The following is a 25372-nucleotide window of genomic DNA, read 5'->3' as shown; positions in this document are numbered from 1 at the left end:
ATGCTTGCTCCTGTACGAGATTGAGCACAGGTAGCAGGCACTGTACCGCATGCAAACTGATACACCTTCCCGGGGATGGCTACGTTCTGGGTATGCACTCCATCTCGTTTTAGTACGAAAGAGAACTGTCATTCTACTTGACCTTCAACAACGCCATTATCTTCTTTGGACCAGAAATAGCAGCGTTCATGGGTTCAATCAAGGGCATTCCATTTGGCATAGACCGAGCACAGGTACAGTGCATGCCAATACTTCTGTTGTGGGATAATTTTTGGTATGCACTGCCTCTCTCCTCCAGTGAGATTGTCCAGCAAAGAGGAAAGGGAAGCCTCCTTTTTCTTGAGCGACAGTGCACATGCTCGGTTTGGTTGGGACAAAGCACAGGTAATAGGAGCATGAGCCCTTCTATCACATATCAAAACAACACCTGGGATGGGTTGGTTCTGGGTACCGCTCTGTCCCTCCCACATGGTTAGAGGTTACATATACGACACTCTTATCGATCGTCTTCCTGGACTTCACCATCTTCTACTTGATCTTCTTTTAGAAAAGCCTTGTCTTCTTCTTTTAATTTATCCCTCGAATACAATGATCTGACAACGCATTTATTAAATCTAAAAGAAAAACCATAAAAAAACTTACAGCCAGACAAGGCAAGCAAGAAATACATCTGTACAGGTTGCAGTCAAAATCAAAAGTGGATGTTTCACTAACTGCTGGTTGGGCAGGACTTATCCTTTACTCACCAACACCTGCAACAACCTCGTTAAAAGTTTGACTGTTGAAATTTTTTTAAAATTATACTCGTACTAAAGGACAATGATTCTTATTCATAGAAGAACAAATAACCTTGAAAGTCCATGCATTAACAGAGGTTATGAGAATGGTCCATATTGTTTATGTAATTTGAAAATATTTATATATTTTAACAATGTTAATTGCTTTAGTGTTAATTTTGTATAATAAATAATAATTAAATTAATAAACTTACCAAGGAAGTTTGATTTCAACTGATTTTTCTTTTCAGGTAACATTCCTTTTAGTCTGCAATTTAGCTATGTGGGCCATCAACACATTTGAAACGTCACGAGCTGATGCACATCCAACTCAATTAAATTTCTATGGTATATGGGCCTGGACTATTATCTCTCATATATCTATGCCTCTTGCAATTTTCTATAGATTCCACGTTACCGTTTGTCTGTGTGAAATTTGGAAAAGATCATATAAATTGCGACATGATTACTGAGGAAGACAACCTAGTATGTGGTCACCATAAATTTCTTTGTATAATATAGGATAGCTTAAGAAATTTAAAATTCAATTGAGAGATCAGGGCTCAAATTAATTTACCTTTTCTAATTCCTGACTGCAGCTGGAACATTTGTGGTTAAAAATTTTTGTACATAAATCATTGTATAGTTATAGAATAGCTGTAAATAAAACAAGATACATCTTAAATCTTACAGACAAGTTCAAGACCGAATGTTTTTGTGATACTATTTGATTTAATTTATCATGTAGAACAATACTGTAACATTTACACAAAATCACAGCAGCTCTAACAAATTAGGAATGGTATCCTATAATAATTTTAAACTTAACCGAGTAAAAGGAACTGTTACTTAACTGAATAAGATTAAAAATAATACACATCAAATTGGAATATTGACCTAAAATATTTTCTTTTAGGCTGCAATGACAATACTGGAATTTAAATTTTAATTATATTAATTTTGTAAAACTAATCTTACACTAAAATATCAGCTGGTGTTACTGATACATTAGTATTCCATTCCATTTCAAATTGAAGTAAATCTAATAATTTATTTATTTATGCTAATACTCTTAGGTCTTATTAATTTTCTTGTCTTTAGTCGTTATGTTTTAAATTTTAGAATGAATTTTGATATGCATTATATAAAACAAATTGTAAATTATATATTTTTTCAAGAATTGTGACAGTGATACCATGTAGCTACTACTGCTTTTATCTCATACATGTAGTCATATGCTGTCGCATTCTCTAGTATATGGAAACTTGAACATTAGAAACTATTGTTGGGTTGCATGTAGATTTTTAGGCAACATGTACATTTGAAAATCGATTTTTTACTATCCTCATAATACCTTGTTTATTTTCTTTCATGAATCAATGGGATAACTTATATTAGTACCTCGGGTTTGAATTGAAAAGTGAAGCAAGCAATCACAAATATCTGATGGACGAAGATAAAGGATTTTTACAATGATGTGAAATTAATTAAGAGTTGGGCAACACTAATCTGGTACTGAAAGGATAAAGCTAGGAGAATTCACTTCAAAAAATTACCATGAAATAAAAGCAATTGAAGGAAAACATTAAGGAGAAAAATAAATAAAATTATCGTTGTAATTTAACAAAAAAGCAAGAAGAGTTAACATTGCTCTTATAGCACTTCGTAAAAGCAGCAATGAGCTTGCAACAACAGTACTAACTCAGAATAGTTTTCACATCATATACAAGGCAGAATTATATCAAATGTCATTGTGAATTTTTTTCTCCTCTATACAAAAGTCAGATGGAGAACAATTAAGCCCACAAACTGAATGGTGAAACTTTCATGCCCCTGAGTAATTAGGTTGAAGCAGTAATAGGTTATAAGGAGTTCTAAACACCAACATAGTAAGTTACAAATTCTATGAAGTTGGTATATGAAGTTAGAAAAAATTATCATTTAGGTTGCCTATATAAAACAGCGTTGCATAATTATGTTTCCACTATATCAGAATATTCTCAATATTTTTATAAATAATTTGGTTTATATAAATCACTATTCCCCACTAATGAGTATATAAATAGTATGATGTAATATAAATTTTAAAAATACTGACAAAAATATGAATTTAATTTCAAAACCAAGCTAATCATATGGATGGAAACAAAACCATGCATTCAACTTACCCTTAATCACTTGTGTTCGTCACTGCCATCTCCTACTAAAATAACTAACTGGCAATCACTGTTTAAATCTTCTACGGTTTCAACAACAATTTCAGTGGGAGAATTTACACTTGCATCAACATTTATTAAGTGATCATCTTCACTCAATACTGAAGGTACTAATACTTTTTCTGTGCTTGAGGTTGAATACGAATTGTGGCGATTTGAGTAATTTTTAAACATCTCTGTTTCATTCAAAAGACTGTTAGATTTTTTCCCAATGGGTATAACATCTTTTGATTGCAAGGCCGTGTGATGTTTTACAGATGAGGACACGTTTCTCACGACCTTCTTCAAGCGTAGGTAACTTTTATCATGAGCTGAGTTATAATTATTTGTACTGTCCTTGGGAGCCATTACAGGCATTCTAGTTCTATTGCCATAAACAAAATTCCCAGCAACTTCACCCGACAGTGATATAGGATCTTTTTTCCCTTTAAGTGAAATTCCTGTCTGTGGATTTTTATTCCTGTAAAAAGAAAAATTTAAATTAAAAGTAATTTGTATTTTTCTAGCTATGCAGTATAAACCTGAGTACTTAAAAATATAGATACCTTTGACAGAGCTGGAACCACCATTGAATGGTATCCTATAGTAATTTTTAAACGAGCGAGTAAAAGAAACTCTTACTCAACTGAATAAGATTAAAAATAATATATATAATTGGTAATGACAGATACAAGGGGGGGAAGCCCCATCAACCTACTTGTCAAAATAAAAATAGCTAGTTTTGTCCTTAGGCCCAGGACTGAAAGGGGGGTGGGGTGAGATGGGAAATTTAAATCAAAGTAATCAAGTTTGTAAGACTAGGAAAAACAAAAATTGCTTCTAAAATTTATTTGTTCCTACAAACCTTTCATCCTTGATAGGGAAACACTAATTGGTAGAAGTCACCCGAATCAAACTGGAAGGTACGGTACTTTTCTTTTCTGTAAATGTCACCCTTCTTGGTCCTATACATGAACAAGGAAGGACAAGTAAAAACTTCCTAACAGCTATCATTATTATTATTATTATTATTACTAGATAAGCCACAACCCTTGTTGGTAAAGCATGATGGTACAGTAAAAGCCCAAGGGCTCCAACAGAGAAAAATGTTATTTTCATTAGTAAAATAAATTTTTGAATATACTTACCCGATAATCATGTAGCTGTCAACTCCGTTGCCCGACAGAATTCTACGGAAGGGATACGCCAGCGATCGCTATACAAGAGGGGGGTGTACTCACCAGCGCCACCTGTGGCCAGGTACTGCAGTACTTCTTGTTGACACCACCTCAATTTTTCCTCGGTCCACTGGTTCTCTATGGGGAGGAAGGGTGGGTCAATTAAATCATGATTATCGGGTAAGTATATTCAAAAATTTATTTTACTAATGAAAATAACATTTTTCAATATTAATCTTACCCGATAATCATGTAGCTGATTCACACCCAGGGAGGTGGGTGAAAACCAGTGTACATGTATATCAAGAAGCTAAGTATCCCGTATTTCATATTATCAGTTATTCAAAATAACAATGAAATTATAAGTACCTGGTAAGGAAGTCGACTTGAACCATTACTCTGCCTTTAATAAGTTCGTCTTCCTTACTGAGCGCAGCGTTCCTCTTAGGAGGCTGAACAACTCTAAGGTGCTGAAGTATCAAGGGCTGCAACCCATACTAAAGGACCTCATCACAACCTTTAACCTCGGCGCTTCTCAAGAAAGAATTGACCACCCGCCAAATCAACAAGGATGTGGAAGGCTTCTTAGCCGACCGTACAACCCATAAAAAGTATTCAAGAGAAAGGTTAAAAGGTTATGGGATTATGGGAATGTAGTGGCTGAGCCCCCGCCTACTACTGCATTCGTTGCTACGAATGGTCCCAGGGTGTAGCAGTACTCGTAAAGAGACTGGACATCTTTGAGATAGAATGATGCGAACACTGACTTGCTTCTCCAATAGGCTGCATCCATAACACTCTGCAGAGAACGGTTCTGTTTGAAGGCCACTGAAGTAGCCACAGCTCTCACTTCATGTGTCCTTACCTTCAGCAAAGCAAGGTCTTCTTCCTTCAGATGAGAATGTGCTTCCCTAATCAGAAGCCTGAATAGTAAGAAACTGAGTTCTTAGACCTTGGAAAAGAAGGCTTCTTGATAGCACACCATAAGGCTTCTGATTGTCCTCGTAAAGGTTAAGACCTTTTTAGATAGTACCTAAGAGCTCTAACTGGGCAAAGTACTCTCTCCAGTTCATTCCCCACCAAGTTGGACAGGCTTGGGATCTCGAACGACTTAGGCCAAGGACGTGAAGGAAGCTCGTTTAGCAAAAACCGAGGTGCAAGGAACATGTAGCCGTTTCAGATGTGAAAACTATGATCCTGCTGAAGGCGTGGATCTCACTTACTCTTTTAGCTGTTGTCAAGCACACGAGGAAAAGGGTTTTTAATGTGAGGTCCTAAAAAGAGGCTGATTGGAGAGGTTCAAATCTTGATGACATAAGGAACCTTAGGACCACGTCTAGATTCCAGCCTGGAGTGGACAACCGACGTTCCTTTGAGGTCTCAAAAGACCTAGGGAGGTCCTGTAGATCTTTGTTGGTGGAAAGATCCAAGCCTCTGTGGCGGAAAACCGCTGCCAACATAATTCTGTAACCCTTGATCGTAGGAGCTGAAAGGGATCTTACGTTCCTTAGATGTAACAGGAAGTCAGCAAACTGGGTTACAGTGGTACTGGTTGAGGAAACTGCATTGGCCTTGTACCAGCTTCGGAAGACTTCCCCTTGAGACTGATAGACTCTGAGAGTGGATGTTCTCCTTGCTCTGGCTGCCTCCTTCGAAAAGCCCCTAGCTCTTGAGAGTCTTTCGAAAGTCTGAAGGCAGTCAGACGAAGAGCGTGGAGGTTTGGGTGTACCTTCTTTACGTGAGGTTGACGTAGAAGGTTCACTCCTAGAGGAAGAGTCCTGGGAATGTCGACCAGCCATTGCAGTACCTCTATGAACCATTCTCTCGCGGGCCAGAGCGGAGCCAACCAACGTCAGCCGTGTACCTTTGCGAGAGGAGAACTTCTGAAGTACCCTGTTGACAATCTTGAACGGCGGGAATGCATACAGGTCGAGATGGGACCAATCCAGCAGAAAAGCATCCACGGGAACTGCTGCTGGGTCTGGAATCGGAGAACAATACAACGGGAGTTTCTAGGTTATCGAGGTAGCGAACAGATCTATGGTTGGCTGACCCCACAGGGCCCAAAGTCTGCTGCAAACATTCTTGTGAAGGGTCCACTCTGTGGGGATGGCCTGACCCTTCCGGCTGAGGCGATCTGCCATGACATTCATATCGCCCTGAATGAACCTCGTTACCAGCGTGAGTTTTCGATCTTTTGATCAGATGAGGAGGTCCCTTGCGATCTAGAACAACTTCCATGAACGAGTCCCTCCCTGCTTGGAGATGTAAGCCAAGGCTGTGGTGTTGTCAGAGTCCACCTCCACCACCTTGTTAAGCTGGAGGGACTTGAAGTTTATCAAGGCCAGATGAACCGCCAACAACTCCTTGCAATTGATGTGAAGTGTCCTTTGCTCCTGATTCCATGTTCCCGAGCATTCCTGTCCGTCCAAAGTCGCACCCCAGCCCGTGTCTGATGCGTCCGAGAGGAGACGGCGGTCGGGTTTCTGAACAGCCAAAGGTAGACTTCCTTGAGAAGAAAGCTGTTCTTACACCACGCGAGAGTAGACCTCCTCTCTTCGGAAACAGGAACTGAGACAGTCTCTAGCGTCATGTCCTTTATCCAGTGAGCAGCTAGATGATACTGAAGGGGGCGGAGGTGGAGTCTCCCTAACACGATGAACAGGGCCAGCGATGAAAGTGTCCCTGTTAGACTCATCCACTACCTGACTGAGCATCGGTTCCTTCTCAGCATGCCCTGGATGCATTCTAGGGCTTGGAAGATCCTTGGGGCCGACGGAAAAGCCCGAAAAGCTCGACTCTGAAGATCCATACCCAGGTAGACAATGGTCTGGGATGGGACGAGCTGGGACTCCTCAAAATTGACCAGGAGGCCCAGTTCCTTGGTCAGATCCAAAGTCCATCTGAGAATCTCCAGACAGCGACGACTTGTGGGAGCTCTTAAAAGTCAGTCGTCTGACGGAGCCGGACACAAGATCATGGTACTGCTGCACAGTCTGTGAACTGTCAACCATAGGGAAGCGAGGAAGTACAGTGACAACCCGAAGCTGTCTAGATTGTCTGGGTCGTACAGACAACTCCTTATCGGGTTGCTGAGGTTGCCGCACTGCGTCACAACAAGTCACTTCTGCTGGTTGTTGAACGTCTTCCCAGTGACACACTGACTCCGTAAACAAAAAAATCCTCTAACAAGGACTAAGCTTGGACTGCATGTCTTGCAACACAGCTCAAGGTCTATGGGAGCAGGTGTGGTAACAGACGGGGTTAGCGACTGAAGTGGAACCATTACCTTCCCTGGAAGCATGTTATGCTTAAATAAAAGTCCATAGGAGGCTACGCAGCTAAAGGCTCCTCTCCAAATGACAGAGTCCTCAAGGGAATATCAGAAGGAGGGAGAATAGCACTTTCTCATCTACAGGGACCATATCCGAGAAAAGCTAAGTTCTCTCAGTGAGGGTTTCACTGGTGCAAAAGCAGCAGACTAGAAGGCAACGTTATGAAACTGCTTGACAGTCTAGTGAGTTGGCAACAACCAAAGATGTGTGACTGAGAAGCATGCGGTAAGGTATGCAGAGCATGCTGTATGCAGAGCATGCTGTATGTAGAGCATGCTGTATGGCGTGTGGCTGATGCTGCATGGGATGAGGCTCATGCTGCATGGGATGAGGCTCATGCTGCTTAAAAGAAATCTGAACCTGACACTAATCTAGCTGTCCGAGGATTTACCTGGTGAGACATCAGTCTCTTTACCAGAGAGTTTTACCAGATTTCCCCGGGCCACCACGTGACACAATTGGTAGTAATTCATTCAAATTACCTCTAATGAGTCAATATGGATAAATATCAACACAACATCGTTTTCAAACAGAAATAAATTTCTACCTCATACTTGAGATCGAACACTAGCCCCTTCTAATGAAAGGCCAGGTCGAAACCAACCATGCCACGAGAGCCCATAGGATGTCGCATAGCATGAGGCTCCTGCCTCATGGGTTGAGGAGGATGCCGCATAGCATGAGGCTCCTGCCTCATGGTTTGATCCTGTGAGGTTCCTGCCTCAAGAGTTGCGTCTGCCTCAAGGGTTGAGGGGGTAGCTGCGCAGAGAGAGGCTCAAGCTGCATAGACTGCGGTTCAAGTTGAATGGGAAGAGGCTCAAGCTGAGGAGAAAGTGGCAGATGCATGCGTTGAGGTGGCTGACTCATAGCATGAGATTCCTGCCTCAAGAGTTGCGCTTGCCTCAAGGGTTGAAGTGGCTGCGCAGAGAGAGGCTCTTGACTCACGAGTTGAGGTTCTTGAGGTGTGAGCTGCGAGAGTTGAGGTGGCGGCTGCGCAGAACGCGACTCCTGTCTCACGAGTTGAGGTTCTTGAGGAGCTTGCCTCGAGAGTTGAGGTTGTAGCTGCGAGAGCTGAGGTGGCTGCCTCAAGGATGGTAGAGGTTGTCGTACCTCAAGAGGTTGCTGCCTCGAGGATGGTCTTACTGCAAGAAACTCTTGCCTCAAAGGAAGAGGAGGTTGTAAGGCATAAGACTCCTGTCCCCATTGTTGAGGAGGTTGTAGCGTGGTAAGAGATTCCTGCCTCAAGGAAGGTGGAGGTTGCTGCACAACGCTGGTAACTGGCAACTCCCAACGCGGCAGCTCACGCATGGAGGTAGCCTGAGGAACCTCAACCTCATACGTCTGGCAGATTGTACTGCGCAGAGGAGGAGGAGCGTTCGCAGGAGGAGGTGTATTAACCTCCTCTGCCTGAAACTCCTGCATCAACACCGCAAGCTGAGACTGCATTGACTGCAGCAAAGACCACTAGAGTTTAAGAAAGACAACAACAAACGGAGCTACTGTCCGTTGAGACTGAGGGTCTAAAACAGCTGGTGCGGCAACAGACGGAGCTACTGCCTGTTGCGATACCACCTTGCCTCTCTGGGAGGTGTGCAGTTGTCGTACTGCAGCAAGTCCGAACTGACCCAGGGCTAATGGCTACACCTAGGAGTTGGACTTGTGCGGAAGGGACCGACTTGCACTTAAAAGCTGCAAGATTGGTCCAAGGTTTCTGCGAGAAACCTCTTCCGCAGACGAGGAAAGAAAGGGCTCTCTCGTCTTTGTGTGGGTGGGGTGATCACGTCGGCAACGTGTGTAGATACACCCGAAACCACGGAGGGAAAACGTCTGTTCGTCGATCAAGGCCTGCTGAACCCATAAGTCCTTCGACATTACTTCTCCCCTGGGCTTGGGAGCTTGTAAGAGGTCCCAGACTAGGCGAACAACTGGCACGAACAGACGAACCCTCGAACGCAACACTGTAACACTTTGCGCTTATCACTTATCACTTTTGATTTTCTGTTTGCACTTATTTCACTGAACTCGAAACTTTAAGTGGTTTGTATCTGAAACACGCAATTCTATCCTTCCTTAAAAGTTAATAATTGCGAAAACAGAATTACAATGTAACAGAAAAATCTAATGAAAGATAAATAATTCAGTGGCTGGAAAGAGACTAAACACTAGATCAAATAAACTACGTTTAAAATCTCTCACCGCATAAAGCTTGAGAACAAGAATAAAACTCTAGAAACGTTTACCTTCTTCCCCTAAAGAGACTAGGGAGAAGAGCAAAAACGATAACAACGTTACTCGCTTGAACGAAACGTTTATCCTCCTCTCTCTCCCTCCGTCTCTATCTCTCTCTCTCTCTCTCTCTTGACTTAGAACCTGAGAGAAGAGCCCAATCATATATATCGTTAAAACATATTATTGTTAAAGGAAAAAAACTGAAAGATTTCCCAAATAAAAAGTTCCTTTATTAGAATTAAAACCATTAAGCTAAGAAAGAATGAACAAAACGCTAGAAACGGTTTACTCTTACTGCAACGTGACACCGTGAAAATTCTCTCTCTATCGTAACGATAGAGCGCAAGTTGAACGTTCTGAACGTCAACAACTGCAGAGACAAAACAAAACGTTAGTTCAACTTTGAAAACAGTACGAGACTATCAAAGAAATTCTTTCAAAAACATTAAAATAGCATAAAATGTTAACAGGTAAAACCGAAATGACGGGCTCAATGTTAATTAACTTCGGTACAAGAAAAGACCGCCTACTATTAGGAAAGGTCGAATATAAACAAATATAAAAATTAATTTTAATAAGTTTATAAAAAAGGAAGTTAATCGAAGAGGCCTATAAAAGGCGGAGAGATATAAAATAAATCTATAACTTTTGTTAAGCAAAATTAAGAAAGAGAGTCTATACTCTCTTAGACACCAACACTTCCGTCTAAGGGAAGGGTCGGCCATTTAAAAGTGAAAGAGAGTTCATACTCTCTTCGTCACCATAATTAATCAAATTAATTCCAAAAGCTAGCTAAGCTAATAATAAAACTTCCTGAATAGCGAAAGCTAAAATCTAGAGCAAATACATCACCAAATCGTGAGCAAAAACTCCAGAATCAACAGCGTATCCATGTAGGTCTAGCCGGAGGCACGACAGAGGAAAAATTGAGGTGGTGTCAACAAGAAGTACTGCAGTACCTGGCCACAGGTGGCGCTGGTGAGTACACCCCCCTCTTGTATAGCGATCGCTGGCGTATCCCTTCCGTAGAATTCTGTCGGGCAACGGAGTTGACAGCTACATGATTATCGGGTAAGATTAATATTGAAAAATAGCCTAGTGAGGAAAGGAAATCAGGAAATAAATAAATGATACGAGAAATAATGAACAATTAAAATAAAATATCTTAAACAGTAACATCAAAATAGATATTTAATATATAAACTATAAAAAGAATTATATCAGCCTGTTCAAGATGAAAACACTTGCAGCAAATCTGAACTTGTGAAATTCTACAGATTCAACTATCCGATTAGGAAGACCATTCCACAACTTGCTCACAGCTGGAATAAAACTTCTAGAATACTGTGTAGTATTGAGCCTCATGAATGGAGAAGGTCTGACTATTAGAATTAACTCTATGCCTAGTATTACAAACAGAACTCTATGCCTAGTATTACAAACAGGACTCCATGCCTAGTATTACGAACAGGATGGAATTTTCCAGGAAGATCTGAATGTAAAGGATGGTCAGAATTATGAAAAAACTTATGCAACATGCATAACAAACTAATTGAACAACAGTGCCAGAGATTAATGCATGTATCTAGATCAGGAATAAGAAATTTGATAGAAGATAAGATCCTGTCCAAAAAATTAAGATGAGAATCAGCAGCTGAAGACAAAACCAGAGAACAATACTTGAAACATGGTAGAATGAAAGAATTAAAACACTTCTTCAAAATAGATTGATCACCAAAAATCTTAAGACTTTCTCAATAAACCAATTTTTTGTGCAATTGAAGAATACACAAACCTAATGTATTTCTCGAAAGTAAATTTGCTATCAAGAATCACACCTAAAATTTTAAGTCGTTCAGAGTTAAAAAAAAAAACATCATCAATACCGAGATCCGGATGTTGTGAAGCCCTTGTCCTTGACCTACTTACAATCATACTTTGAGTTTTTTTTATAGGATTCAACTTCATGCCCCATAATTTGCATCATGCACAAATTTTAGCTAGATCTATATTAAGGAATTCAGTAACACCAGATCTAAATTCAGGAGATGGAATTGATGCAAATAGTGTAGCGTCCTCTGCATATGCAACGAGCTTGTTTTCTAGGCAAAACCACATGTCATGTGTATACAGTATGAAAAGTAATGGGCCAAGAATACTACCCTGAGGAACACCAGATATCACATTCCTATACTCACTATCGTGACCAACAACTCTTTGCGATCTATTGCTTAAAAATTCTATTATGAGGCTAAGAAACGATTCATCCACTCCCAACTGTTTGAGTCTGAAAACAAGGGTCTCATAATTAACATGGTCAAAGGCAGCACTAAAATCAAGGCCAATCATACAAAATTCCTGACCACAATCAAGGGATTTCTGTACAGCATAGGAGATTGTAAGGTCATCACATGCTCCATGGCCTTTGCGAAAACCAAATTGCAAACTAAGGAACAGATGATTACCTTCAGCAAATCTATTAAGACATTCAAAAACTTTAGATAATATGGGAGTTATGGAAATTGGGCGGTAATCAGTTGGACTTGAGCTACCACAAACATTTACATAGTGGAGTAACATTACCAATTCTCAAACAAGTGCTTAAAGCGCCTCTTCTTGCTAACTTGCGCAAAATAAAATAACTTTGGGGCTAAGAACTCTGGAGTCTTTATGAAAAATTAGGAAAAAATCACATTTGGGTTTACACCTCCATAAGCATCAAGACCCATCAACAGAGCTCTAATTTTACGAGATCGAAAAGCTAAACTAGTTAGTTTAGCCTCAGGAAAAGGAATGCTTACTGTCTAACACATCTGCCAAAAGAGTTGCCTTTTCCTTTTGACAGTGAGTGACAGCCATCTGGTTCAAGTAAAGGAGGAACTGTTGCATCTACACCAAAGAGTGCAGATTTAAGGGTAGTCCACCACTTATGTTCCTGAGTTGTACCTGTCCAAAAAGGGTCTCTTTTATGGTTAAATTGTATTTCTTTTCAGTTGAAGCATAAACTCTGAGCAAAAGCTCTTAGCTGAGTATAGTTATTCAAAGTAAAATCAGATTTGTTACCCTTCCAAAGATGATAGGCCTACTGCTTCTCTAAATATGCACGTCTACAATCATCATTGAACCATGGTTTGTCCTTCATTTGGTACCTTAGCATATGAGAAGGGAAGGGATACACCTATCAATCATGTTGACTAGATTCTCATTCAAAGGGACAACAGAATTAACACTACTATATAAATGTGACCAATAAGTGCTAAAGATGAAAAATTTTGGCAAGACACTGACCCATCCTCCGCATTACCAGGAGGATGGAGGAATCATTTCTTGACAGATGTAGTCTGCAAGAAAGGTGTTACATTATGTAACTCACCAAATGTACAACCAGAGTGTAATAGTTATGGCTACTGCATTTCCTTGAGAGGGGAACAAGAAAAAGGTTTATAAGTTTCAAACGTTTTACCTTAGACCAAATGCATGCACCAAGTCCTGAGGGGGAGCTAAGTGTTGAAAATCTACTGAGCAGCCACCTCGGGGACCAAAGGAAACGGTCGAGTATTCATCAGGCTGCTCCGGAGTTCTACTTCCCCTGAATACAAGCATTCTGATCCAAGAACAGAACCTGCAAGGTAACTTGGGGCTGGACACCCCAAACAGGTTTTCACTAGAAAGGGGAAGATCCCTGGCACTGATCATACTAGATGGAAAGAGGAGGAGCAAAGTCACTTCTTCCTAATACCAACTTTCCCCTTGAGCTTTGCAAGGAGAGAAGTCAAGGAATAAGTGACCATCGACGACAATGTTCCCCAAAGGGGTGACCTCACAGGGGTTACTTCGACAAAAACCACAACACTGGAGGTCACTGTCACCAGGGAACCTGTAGGCAAAGTCACCGGTACGTATAACACAGTCACAAGGAGGGGTGCACTTTCTTTTTACTTGTTTGTTTATCCTGATTGAGAATGTTAAGAAAGTATCATACGTTAGAAAGGATATTTACATTCTCCACCATTGGCACAGAGAGAGTATACTTCCCAGATGGTCCACTCCATACCTTACCCATAGGAGAGCACCAAAACAGATACAGAGGCACAGGATATTTCCACGAATGTGGAAATATTCACACTATTCAAGAGGTAAAACAATAGACAATACAGAATTAATAGCAATACAGTAATAATATATATGTATGAAAATGTATTTACCACGATTAAGCAAGAAGAGAAAAACTGAAATAAAGAAGGCTTATAGGAGTCCAGTCTTGGTCTGGTCTCTCAGAACTGGCCTTAGTGGTACAGTTGAACCTGCCAGAGTGGATAAATCACTCCATCACCATTGCCCAGCTCATCATTGAGACTCTCAAGCCCCTCTACTGCAGCAAAGTGCTGGACCAGCAGAGAGGTATTTCTTGATGTATGGCACCAATGTGGCGTCGCACACGAAGGCTATCACCCTCCCTTCTACTAGACCTTCCAGGGACTGGAGTGCTCTCTGGACCGCCCGAAGTTCCAGCTCGATGTGGAGGCCCTTCTCCTTGGGGGTCCAGGTTCCCAACTGGGACTCCATGAGCAGATGTGCCTCCCATCCCTCCTTGGAGGTGTCCGTGAACAGGAGCAGCTCTGAAGGAGGATCCTGCAGCGAGATGCCTTTCAAAGTGTTGGACCAGTCCATCCAGCACAGGAGAACCTCTATGGATGACTGGGACAGAAGAAACTTGCAGGTTGAGCCCCATGATGGATGTCCTGACTTGCTCTTCAAGTTCTACTGGTTCGGTCACAGCATAAGTCTGCCCTGCGGCACCAGCTTCTCCCAGGACACCAGGTGCTCCACTGCCTCTTATAGACTACCTGGGGTCTTGCAAAGCTGTGCAGGAATGGTGCGTCGGCCTCGACCAGCTGTTGTCTTGAGGACGAACTCATTGAAGATGGAAAGATCTATCGCCAATCTCCAGCCACCCGGGCCTTCTCCACCAGGAAGAAGCAACTAAAGAAACCTGGGGAGCCGTCGTCTACCTTCTGCAGCATCTCCTCTATCTCCGCTTCCATGGCCCTCCTCTGTAGCTGGTCCTTCAGTTGAAGGGAGGGGGAAGGGTGCCCTGGAAGTGGAATGCAGTAGTCTTCCCTCAAAACACGCACTGTCCAAGGGTCGGCACTGTGTTTAGCCAAGCTCCATCGCGAACGATGAGACAGCTCCTGTCCAAATGTCTAGCCAGGAAGCTACATACGAGGCCAACTGAGCCAAGGCCTCCATCGAGAGAGCCTCCCAGAAGGAAAACCAAAGTCACCACCTAACAGCGGGTCCTCCATAGAGGCAAGGGCCAATTCAGCCAGGTTGTCCTCAGCTTGCAGATGACCCGAAGAAATGCCCTCCGGTGCATAGAACCATCTGTGACGGACCTTCGTCAACGGCAGGAGCTTGAGAGAGCTATGCACTCTGAGGGAGTTCATGGGCCATACAATCACATTGTCCAGGTTTACAATGGCCCTGGAAACCGGCCTCGACCAGGGAAGAGTGATGGGTAGCTTACCTTACCGAAAAGTCCCCAAGATCATTATCACCTCCGAGGAACCTTCTGTGATGGGCAGCAGCACAGGAACAGGGAGTCCAACCCGATTCCTCATCAGGGTGATGACTTGGCTGAAGGCCAAGGGCTCCTCTAAGGAACCTTGTTTTAGCGGTGGCCTTGATGAATCCCCATCCGAGGACCGATGAGCCCTGGGGCGAAGTTCCTGAAGTTCATACTAACCCTGTCCAACCATGAAAAAAAAGCGAGACAATGATGACAGAAGAGTCCTGGCAACTACGGACGGGGCATTCCCCGCTGGAACCCTGGACTAGGCGGCGTGGCGAGGGGAGTTGCTCAAACAAGCGGGGAGGTCCACGACAGAGTGACCCTTTCCGGATCGGTCTGAGCCCGACAGTCCCGAGCGGGGGAGGACTTGCGGGTCTCATGGGAGCAGCGAAGGCCACACCAGCTGATGGGGTCCTGCTGCGATGACACTTGCTCCCACTCGATGGTTACCTACTCCTGCAGGCGTGTCTCGATAAGGACCTTCAGCGACTCCTATCTCTGTGGCTGGTCCTGAACCGATGAACCTTGGAGGGGGAGATGACCTTTTACCGACTGGGACCTGGACTTACGTCTCTTCTTGTCGCGGTCCTCTGTCCTGTCACGATGAGGATAAGTGAGGTTCCCCGACCTCGGGGCTGACACTGCTTCAGCAAAGGGGATCCCAACTTTTAGTGACGATATGGGCTGGTGAAGCGTGAACTACAAGAGCTGTGGGTCCCACTGAGGTGACCTGAAGGGGATAAGTGGTGTACCAGTCCAGAGAGATCGAGAAGTTTTCTCGGAGCGATGATGATGGTACCGGAGAGGCTGGTCTACCTACGTGGCTCATCTAAGCGTCGCCCGAGATGGCTGGAGCATCCACGTGGCCCAGCGAGGGAGTCACCATGACGGCTGGCAGACCCATCCAACGAGGTCCAGCGAGGCCGCCAGCATACACACGTGGTCTAGCAAGGTAGATGGAGCGGCCACGAAGCCTGTCGCTGACTCCGAGAGCAACGAGGTAAAAGAGCCGGGCCGAGGCTGCAAGGAAAGCAGCGAGCGAGACGGCACATGTGGCCGCTGCAATCTCGGATAACACATCAGGCTAGGGAAACCCACAGAGTCTCAAATTAGCCCAAATGGCAGAAAGGCTCTGTTCCACCGACAGCTCTTGGGAACCCAACGGCTGCAACAATGGAGGGGGAGCAGCGGTTCCCTTGGATGGGGGCAGGGGACGCAGACAGAATGGAAGGGTTCCTTGCAGATGAAACCCTAAGAGACATCCAGGAACCTCTGCTCCTCTTTGAAGGAGAGCAGTCCTTCTTGGCTTTCTTTTTAGTCACCACTTTAATCCATTGCCAGTCAGGCCACTGAAAGGACTAAGGACAGGTGTCCTCATGAACACAAACTCGACCCCGACACGAGGTAACGCGTGGATCTACTTGCATGTGCGATAAGAAAGCCCCACAGAACTTATCACTCACACCCGGACAACAACGCTTCACACGCTCGGATTCCATGCAATCTAATAGACACAGCAGGAAAAAGGGAACACGGAACACAACACAAAGGAACAATGGTTAGACACGGGAAGATGACAACCTGTACACAGGTCAACTAGAGCCATAATACGGAAGCTTACCTTTGTCTAACGTGACCAGGAGGGGATGTTCTCATCCCCGTAAAGGGTATTCTGGGTACTGCCAGATGTACGATGCTTGGGGGAAACTAGGGAAGCTTAACAGAAATTTCTGGACGTGACACGCTTTGACAACCAGATATCCTAAGAAGGAAGTTCGAAAGTAAGTATATAGCATCAGAACAAACTCTCAGATAAAGACCCGAGGTCTTCCTGCCCCCAAAACATACTTCCCAGGAGCTGAGCCAGAGCCATATGTCTAGGGGCTTCAGTGAATGACAAGCTTGATGAGGAAAGAAACATGCTCTTTAGTTCCTTTGGAATCGCCTTGGGCATTGCCTAGGATAACACCCAAGAAGACTTAACCTTCTATTTCTTTCTCAAAGGAAAAGTCTGCAACTGAATGGAAGGCCACAATCTGCACTTGGCGCAGATAGAGCACGGATCTACGGCTGGTCTAGTCATGCAGTGATAGCAGCATATGCCCTTTCTGCTGCATTTACGATGTTCTTGCTTCACATCCATGATTGAATTCAATCAAAACCATCCACTCTGTAAGAGAGAAAAAGGTTAGCCTTTGAATAGGTCTCAAAAATACATCCGAACTCATTGCAGCCAAAGACCAAAAAAAAAGAGTGTTTGACAGGAAAGTACAATCACCACCTGTTATTAACCATATCGATAACGAATTTGACAGCCATTCCAGCTCTGCACAAGACATTCCCTATTTTAAAGGTCAAAAGGGTTGTATACACGTTGGAACAAATATTTCATTTATATTGAACAGTACATACTGTAGTAGTATATTAACCTCACATATTAGGCTAAGCTCATTTTAATAAATATATTAAAATTGAAACACAAAATTATTTGAAAAGCAAATTGGTTAATAGATACAAATACATACTAAAATAACAAATTTGGAAATAATTTGTATTTTTCCTAATATACAAACCTGGAGCTATTTATAGGGTATTCTTTCACCTGCGCCAAAAGTATACCCTATAAATAGTGAAGGTTTGTATCTGTGTCGGAACAAATATGTATAGAAGTTACAAAATAATCGGCAATAAATAAGGAAGAAATATAGAAAAAAAAAATATTGCATAATGGAAGAAATTTATACATCAGGTATGTAGGATGCATAAGAGAATACTTGGAGCAAACAAAGAAATCTCAAAAGCATGTAGACCAGGACCTAGGACCAAATGATGTGTTAAAGACTTTAAGAGCACTCAATACAGTACTCTTGTCAGTATATTTAAAGTACAAATAACATGAAGTGAAAAAAACATTACACTATACAATGTATGTACTGTACTTACGGGATAGGCCTTTTATAAACCCCTGCGCAAACCAATTTATGTCGCTCAAAGGCATTCTCAGCAGAAAATGGCAATTTACATGTCGGGCATTTGAACTGTGCTTTACCATGAATCTAAAAGTAAAATATTGAAGTTGTTATAAAGTAAACTTTACTATAATAAAGAAAAAGCATTCAAATAACTTACAACTAACCTTTATTTTACTTAACTTTGTAATATAAAAAATAATCTTAAATACTGACGGTCATTATATTAGTTAGAATCAAGGAATTCCACAAATGAAATTAATAGAATTTCAATAATAAAATTGGTTATTTCAATAATCACCAGCAATTCACCAGGCTTCCTCTTTGAAGCTCATTTGTAACAACGTCTATTATTAAAAATAAGTTTCTATTCTCCCTCACTGCAATAGGACACTACTGTAGCATACATGGTGTTGTGTTTAAACTAGACCGGGTGTACATACGCTTTCAGTATGCAATGTCAACTCAAATCCAGAAACTTCTTGACAGCACTAATCAGTTAGGAGGGGGGAGAGGATTGATATGATCTAAAATAACTAATTTTAGAATCATAATACAATTTATTCACAGTAAATGAAGTTCACCTACAATTCATCTAAGTAGTAGGTTGACCAGGGCACCAGCTACCTGTTGAGATACTACTGCTAGAGAGTTATTGGGTCCTTTGATTGGACAGACAGTACTACATTTGATCCCTCTCTCTAGTTACAGCTAATTTTTCCTTTGCCTCCGCATGCAACGAATAGTCTGGCCTATTTTTTCCACATTCTCCTCTGTCTTCATACGCATCACAACACTGAGATTACCAAACAATTATTTTTTGCTCAAGGGATTAACTACTGCACTGTAATTTTTCAGTGGCTACTTTCCTCTTGTTTAGTGTAAAAGACACTCTTTAACTATGGTAAGAAGCTCTTCTAGGACACTCCAAAATCAAACAATTGTTCTCTAGTCTTGGGTAATGCCATAGCCTCTGTACCATGGTCTTCCACTATCTTTGGTTAGAGTTTTCTTGCTTGAGGGTACACTCGGGCACACTATCTTATTTCACTTCCTCAGGTTTTTTTTTCATTTTCTTATAGTTTATATGTGCAAGAAATGAATTAGCAGCTAGAGTATATATATATATATATATATATATATATATATATATATATAATATATATATATATATATATATATATATATAATATATATATATATATATATATATATATATATATATATATATATATATATATATATATATATAATATATATATATAATATATATATATATATATATATATATATATATATATATATATATATATATATATATATATATATATATATATATATATATATATATTATAAATAGGATGGAGAAAAGCCAGCGTAACATCATACATTTATTTTCCAAATTTTTGAGACTTTGGGTCTCATCATCAGGGCTGTAAAATATACAAACTAAAAAAAAGACTCATTATTAATATTAATACAAATGGAACAACGTAAAAGTTAAATATAATCATTTAAAAAATGAACTAAAAAAAAATATATATAAAATTAAAAAGTGAAGAATGCTCAAGTTAGTACCTATCTCTATGGAGCTAAAAAACTGAGTGACGTTGTCGGGTTTGGAAAGGAGGACGTCAACTATGCTATATATAGAACTGTGGAAGAAGTCTGACCATTTAATGGGGGCAAAAGCTGTTTGATTGTTAACGACTCCAAAACAGAGAGAGAATATTCATTGGGCGCTTGGGTGACAATGCGAAAATCCTTTATGAAAATGATGTTTTACATTTATTACAATGTTCTCGTATGTTGGAAAATTCTTTCGTTTTCAAAGTACATCCCGTACGGTGACTGACTCAGATGAGAATCGATTCTGACTTTGAGTAATCTTTTGGTGGCTCCCACGTATTTCCCGATCTTACATTTCGGGCAAGTAAAGCAATATACCACCAAAGACTGCATCAAAGTTGGAAGTTTATCTTTGTGGGAGAACAAAGAACCCAGAGTTTTAGGATTTTTTGCTATCAACTTAAGGTTCACAGCCGGAAAAGTTTTCTGAATGACTTTTAGTATTTGCACCTTAAATGTGTTAGAATGAATTAAAGGTATAGAAGCATATACTGTATTAATAATTTAGGCACATTTGGTACAAGTTGACGTGGCTTAAATTTATCATTTAAAAAGTTATTAACATATTTCAAGAGTAAGGCTGAAGGATACGAATTGTTTTAAAAAAAACTGAAGTAATAATTGGATTTCGCTATGGAAGTTATGCCAGATGGAAGATAACGTATAAGCACGGTGTAACAGCGTGGAAATACTATTCAATTTAAATATCATGGAACAACTGCTATAGAAGTTAGTACCTTGACCTGTGAACGTCTTTTTTCTAAAGACGCTCGTATTAAAACCATGTTCTGTCCTAGTAATTAAAACATCTAAAAAAGCAAGTTGGTTGTCTTGTTCATGCTCAATTGAGAAATTTATATTAGGATGTAAGTCATTGATATATTGCAAGAAAGCTTCAGCTGCTTCTCAGGACCTAAATAGAGCAATAGTGCCATCCACATATCGCTTATAAAAGAGAGGGTGATACGATAAGGGACATCTCGATTTGGATTTCCTCCAATACTGCAGACTTAACAATATCACTCCCAAATTCATCAAGTTTAAAGTCTACCGCACTACACTTTATCACTCCCAGTTCTACTACTCTGAAGTATCAAATAAACGCACAGGTACGTTAATTAATTTTTCAAATTTCTTCCCACCGGTACACTCCATTTCCACCTAGTACGCGTACAGTATTAATTTTTCACAAATCTTCCAACCAGTATGTTTATTCAATGCTACCTATCGTACCGGTGGGAAATTATACAAGTACAATTTTTTTTTATTTTCTTAGCTGAGGTAGCAATTGAGATCTCAACTCGTAGCATACATGTAGGTCAAGCGGAAGTCGCTCTCTGAACACTACGATACATGCGTTGTCTGATTTCAGTTTCTATAAATAGACGTGCCTTCCCTTAAACAGTGACAACTACTCATGTATATCGATTGAATGATGTCATGTCGCAAGGTGATATGATCATATTTATGGAAAACGAGGTCATTTCAAGTGCAAAAAAGATGTGTCTATTTTCAAACGTCAATTATTTCATGCCGATTTATGATTTAAACGATGTTAAATCACACTTCTATGTTAGATAAACCCTTAGGAGTTTACAGGTATGCAAAACGAACCTTATATCCGAGAATAAATTTACTTTGAATAACATCTCCTAACAGCGTAAGGCTATCGGAGGCGGCTTAGGTGCGATAGATCTGAGTCTTCGGACACTGACGATTATGAAATTTAACTCGTATCCGTGGATGCCGTTCACACCAATGTATATTTTCATCATTAGGAGGTGACAAAAATTACAATTTGATACATTATTCAGGACGGATGGCAAATATACTGTATTTCCCGTGTCATAATTACAGTACCCCCAAAATCACCCTGCGTCTTAACACTAAGAAAAAGTTGTAGAGGGGAGTTTGACACACCTCAAACACCAAACTATTGACTTAAAAGCACTCAAACTCACGAGAGATAGAATATAAACCTACAATTATCATTCATATAATATAAATTCATTCATTTTTATATTGCACTTCATTTAATGAAGTACAGTAGCATATTATTATCATTATTTTTTTTTTTTGGTAATCAGCTGATGACTCGCTAACCCCCCTTCCACAAGTAAACATGCCAACTAGTGGTCTCGTAGCAGACGACATGACACTATGACAGAGTTGTTTATTGAGTATATATCTATTTTCTCATATTTTGTTGATATATTGTAATAAAGCAATATATTGATAATGACTTTGTTGCCTGAGTTCCGAAATAATACAAAATGTTATTTTGATAATAAAATAAATTTTTGAATATACTTACCCGGTGATTATATAGCTGCAACTCTGTTGCCCGACAGACAACTCTACGGTAAAAACTCGCCAGCGATCGCTACACAGGTTGCGGGTGTGCCCAACAGCGCCATCTGTCGTCCAGATACCCAGTACTCAATGTAAACAAAGACTCAATTTTCTCCTCGTCCCACTGCGTCTCTATTGGGGAGGAAGGGAGGGTCCTTTAATTTATAATCACCGGGTAAGTATATTCAAAAATTTATTTTATTATCAAAATAACATTTTTCAATATTTAACTTAGCCGGTGATTATATAGCTGATTCACACCCAGGGGGGTGGGTAGAGACCAGCAATATATGTTTACACTTTTATGAGCTAAGAGTTTTTATTTCATTTTAGAAGTTATCAAAATAACAAAAACAAAATAAATAGGTACCTGGTAAGGAAGTCGACTTGAACAATTTCTCTGCCTTTTAAGTACGTCTTCCTTACGGAGCCTCGCGATCCTCTTAGGATGCTGATCGACCCCTAGGATCTGAAGTATCAAGGGTTGCAACCCATACAACAGGACCTCATCAAAACCCCTAATCTAGGCGCTCTCAAGAAATGACTTTGACCACCCGCCAAATCAACCAGGATGCGAAAGGCTTCTTAGCCTTCCGGACAACCCAAAAAACAACAATAAAAACATTTCAAGAGAAAGATTAAAAGGGTATGGAATTAGGGAATTATAGTGGTTGAGCCCTCACCCACTACTGCACTCGCTGCTACGAATGGTCCCAGTGTGTAGCAGTTCTTGTAAAGAGACTGGACATCTTTCAAGTAAAATGACGCGAACACTGACTTGCTTCTCCAATAGGTTGCGTCCATTATACTTTGCAGAGATATATTTTGCTTAAAGGCCACGGAAGTTGTTACAGCTCTAACTTCGTGCGTCTTCACCTTAAGCAAAGTTCGGTCTTCCTCACTCAGATGTGAATGAGCTTCTCGTATTAACAATCTGATAAAGTCTGACCAAGCATTCTTTGACAAAGGCAAGGATGGTTTCTTAACTGAACACCATAAAGCTTCAGATTGGCCTTGTAAAGGTTTAGTACGCTTTAAATAGAACTTAAGAGCTCTAACAGGGCATAAGACTCTTTCTAGTTCATTGCCTACGATCTCCGATAAGCTGGGGATATCGAAAGATTTAGGCCAAGGCCGAGAAGGCAGCTCATTTTTGGCTAGAAAACCAAGTTGTAGCGAACAAGTGGCTTTTTCTGACGAGCATCCTATGTTCTTGCTGAAGGCATGAATCTCACTGACTCTTTTAGCCGAGGCTAAGCATACCAGGAAAAGAGTCTTAAGAGTGAGATCTTTCAGGGAGGCTGATTGTAACGGCTCCAACCTGTCTGATATGAAGAATCTTAGTACCACGTCTAAATTCCATCCAGGGGTAGCCAAACGACGCTCCTTGGTGGTCTCAAAAGACTTAAGGAGGTCTTGCAGATCTTTATGTTTGGAAAGATCTAAGCCTCTATGGCGGAAGACCGATGCCAACATGCTTCTGTAGCCCTTGATAGTGGGAGCTGAAAGGGATCGTCCTTTTCTCAGGTATAAGAGAAAAACAGCTATTTGAGCTACAGAGGTACTGGTCGAGGATACAGAAACTGACTTGCACCAGTCTCGGAAGACTTCCCACTTCGATTGGTAGACTCTAATGGAAGAAGCTCTCCTTGCTCTAGCAATCGCACTGGCTGCTTCCTTCGAAAAGCCTCTAGCTCTCGAGAGTCTTTCGATAGACTGAAGGCAGTCAGACGAAGAGCGTGGAGGCTTTGGAGTACCTTCTTTACGTGTGGCTGACGTAGAAGGTCTACCCTTAGAGGAAGACTACTGGGAACGTCTACTAACCATCGAAGTATCTCGGTGAACCATTCTCTCGCGGGCCAGAGGGAGGCAACTAACGTCAACCTTGTCCCTTCGTGAGAGGCGAACTTCTGCAGTACCTTGTTGACAATCTTGAACGGTGGGAATGCGTAGAGATCCAGATGTGACCAATCTAGGAGGAAAGCATCTATATGTATTGCTGCTGGGTCCGGGACTGGAGAGCAATAGATTGGAAGCCTCTTGGTCAGCGAGGTTGCAAAGAGATCTATGGATGATTTTATCCCAAGTGGCCCAAAGTCTCTTGCACACATCCTTGTGGAGGGTCCATTCGGTTGGAATTACTTGCCCTTTCCGACTGAGACAATCTGCTATGACGTTCAAGTCGCCTTGGATGAACCTCGTTACTAGGGAGATGTCTTGACCTTTTGACCAGATGAGCAGGTCCCTTGTGATCTCGTACAACGTCAGTGAGTGGGTACCTCCTTGTTTGGAGATGTACGCCAAGGCCGTGGTGATGTCCGAGTTAACTTCCACCACTTTGCCTCGAAGGAGAGACTTGAAGCTTTTCAAGGCCAGATGTACTGCCAACAGCTCCTTGCAGTTGATATGCATGCTCCTCTGACTCGAGTTCCACAGTCCTGAGCATTCCCGACCGTCTAGTGTCGCGCCCCAGCCCACGTCCGATGCGTCCGAGAAGAGAACGTGGTTGGGAGTCTGAACAGCCAGGGGAAGACCCTCTCTTAGGTTGATATTGTCCTTCCACCAAGTCAGACAAGACTTTATCTTTTCGGAAACCGGGATCGCGACCGCTTCTAGCGTCTTGTCCTTTTTCCAGTGAAAAGCTAGATGGTATTGAAGAGGACGGAGGTGTAGTCTTCCTAGTGACACAAATTGTTCCACGGATGACAGCGTCCCTACCAGACTCATCCACAGCCTGACTGAGCAGCGTTCCTTCTTCAGCATCTTCTGGATGGATAGCAGGGCTTGATCTATTCTGGGGGCTGATCGTCTTGTTGTTCAGCAACGTCCTCATCAGAGGGTTCCTCATCCGAAAACTGATGAGGAAACGGCAACGGAGTGGGTAACGTCTGGCTCGCTGAGTCCGGTCGCACTGGTGGATGCGTGACGGAGCCGGACGCAATATCATGGAACTGCTGCACAGTCTGTGAACTGTCAACAACCATGGGTGCGCGAGGAAGCACAGCGTCAACCCGAGACTGTCTAGACCGTCTGGGTTGTGCAGTCAACACCCTACCGGGTTGCTGAGGTTGACGCACTGCGTCAAAACAAGTCACCTCTGCTGGTTGTTGAACGTCCTGAACGTCAACAACCACCTC

The 25372-nt window shown here is 41.6% G+C and overlaps 2 protein-coding genes across 14 annotated transcripts in view; one reads left to right on the top strand and one right to left on the bottom strand.

Annotated features, from left to right (window-relative positions):
* LOC137621495 (uncharacterized) overlaps nucleotides 1-2104 on the top strand; it is a 303174-nt gene extending 301070 nt beyond the window's left edge. For all 11 annotated transcript variants that reach the window (XM_068351835.1, XM_068351845.1, XM_068351844.1 and 8 more), the window contains one exon: nucleotides 1028-2104. In XM_068351835.1, coding sequence (XP_068207936.1) covers nucleotides 1028-1249 — 222 coding nt within the window. In that variant the 3' untranslated portion in view covers nucleotides 1250-2104. The remainder of the gene's footprint in view (nucleotides 1-1027) is intronic.
* Nucleotides 1063-25372, bottom strand: part of LOC137621496 (uncharacterized) — an 81566-nt gene continuing 57256 nt past the window's right edge. For all 3 annotated transcript variants that reach the window (XM_068351846.1, XM_068351847.1, XM_068351848.1), the window contains exons 5-7: nucleotides 18229-18341; nucleotides 2945-3452; nucleotides 1063-1201 (exon numbers count right to left, since the gene is read on the bottom strand). In XM_068351846.1, coding sequence (XP_068207947.1) covers nucleotides 2951-3452; nucleotides 18229-18341 — 615 coding nt within the window. In that variant the 3' untranslated portion in view covers nucleotides 1063-1201; nucleotides 2945-2950. The remainder of the gene's footprint in view (nucleotides 1202-2944; nucleotides 3453-18228; nucleotides 18342-25372) is intronic.

Source organism: Palaemon carinicauda, chromosome 28 (genome assembly GCF_036898095.1).
Source record: "Palaemon carinicauda isolate YSFRI2023 chromosome 28, ASM3689809v2, whole genome shotgun sequence".
NCBI classification, from domain to species: domain Eukaryota; kingdom Metazoa; phylum Arthropoda; class Malacostraca; order Decapoda; family Palaemonidae; genus Palaemon; species Palaemon carinicauda.
This window is presented reverse-complemented; position numbering and strand designations above follow the sequence as displayed.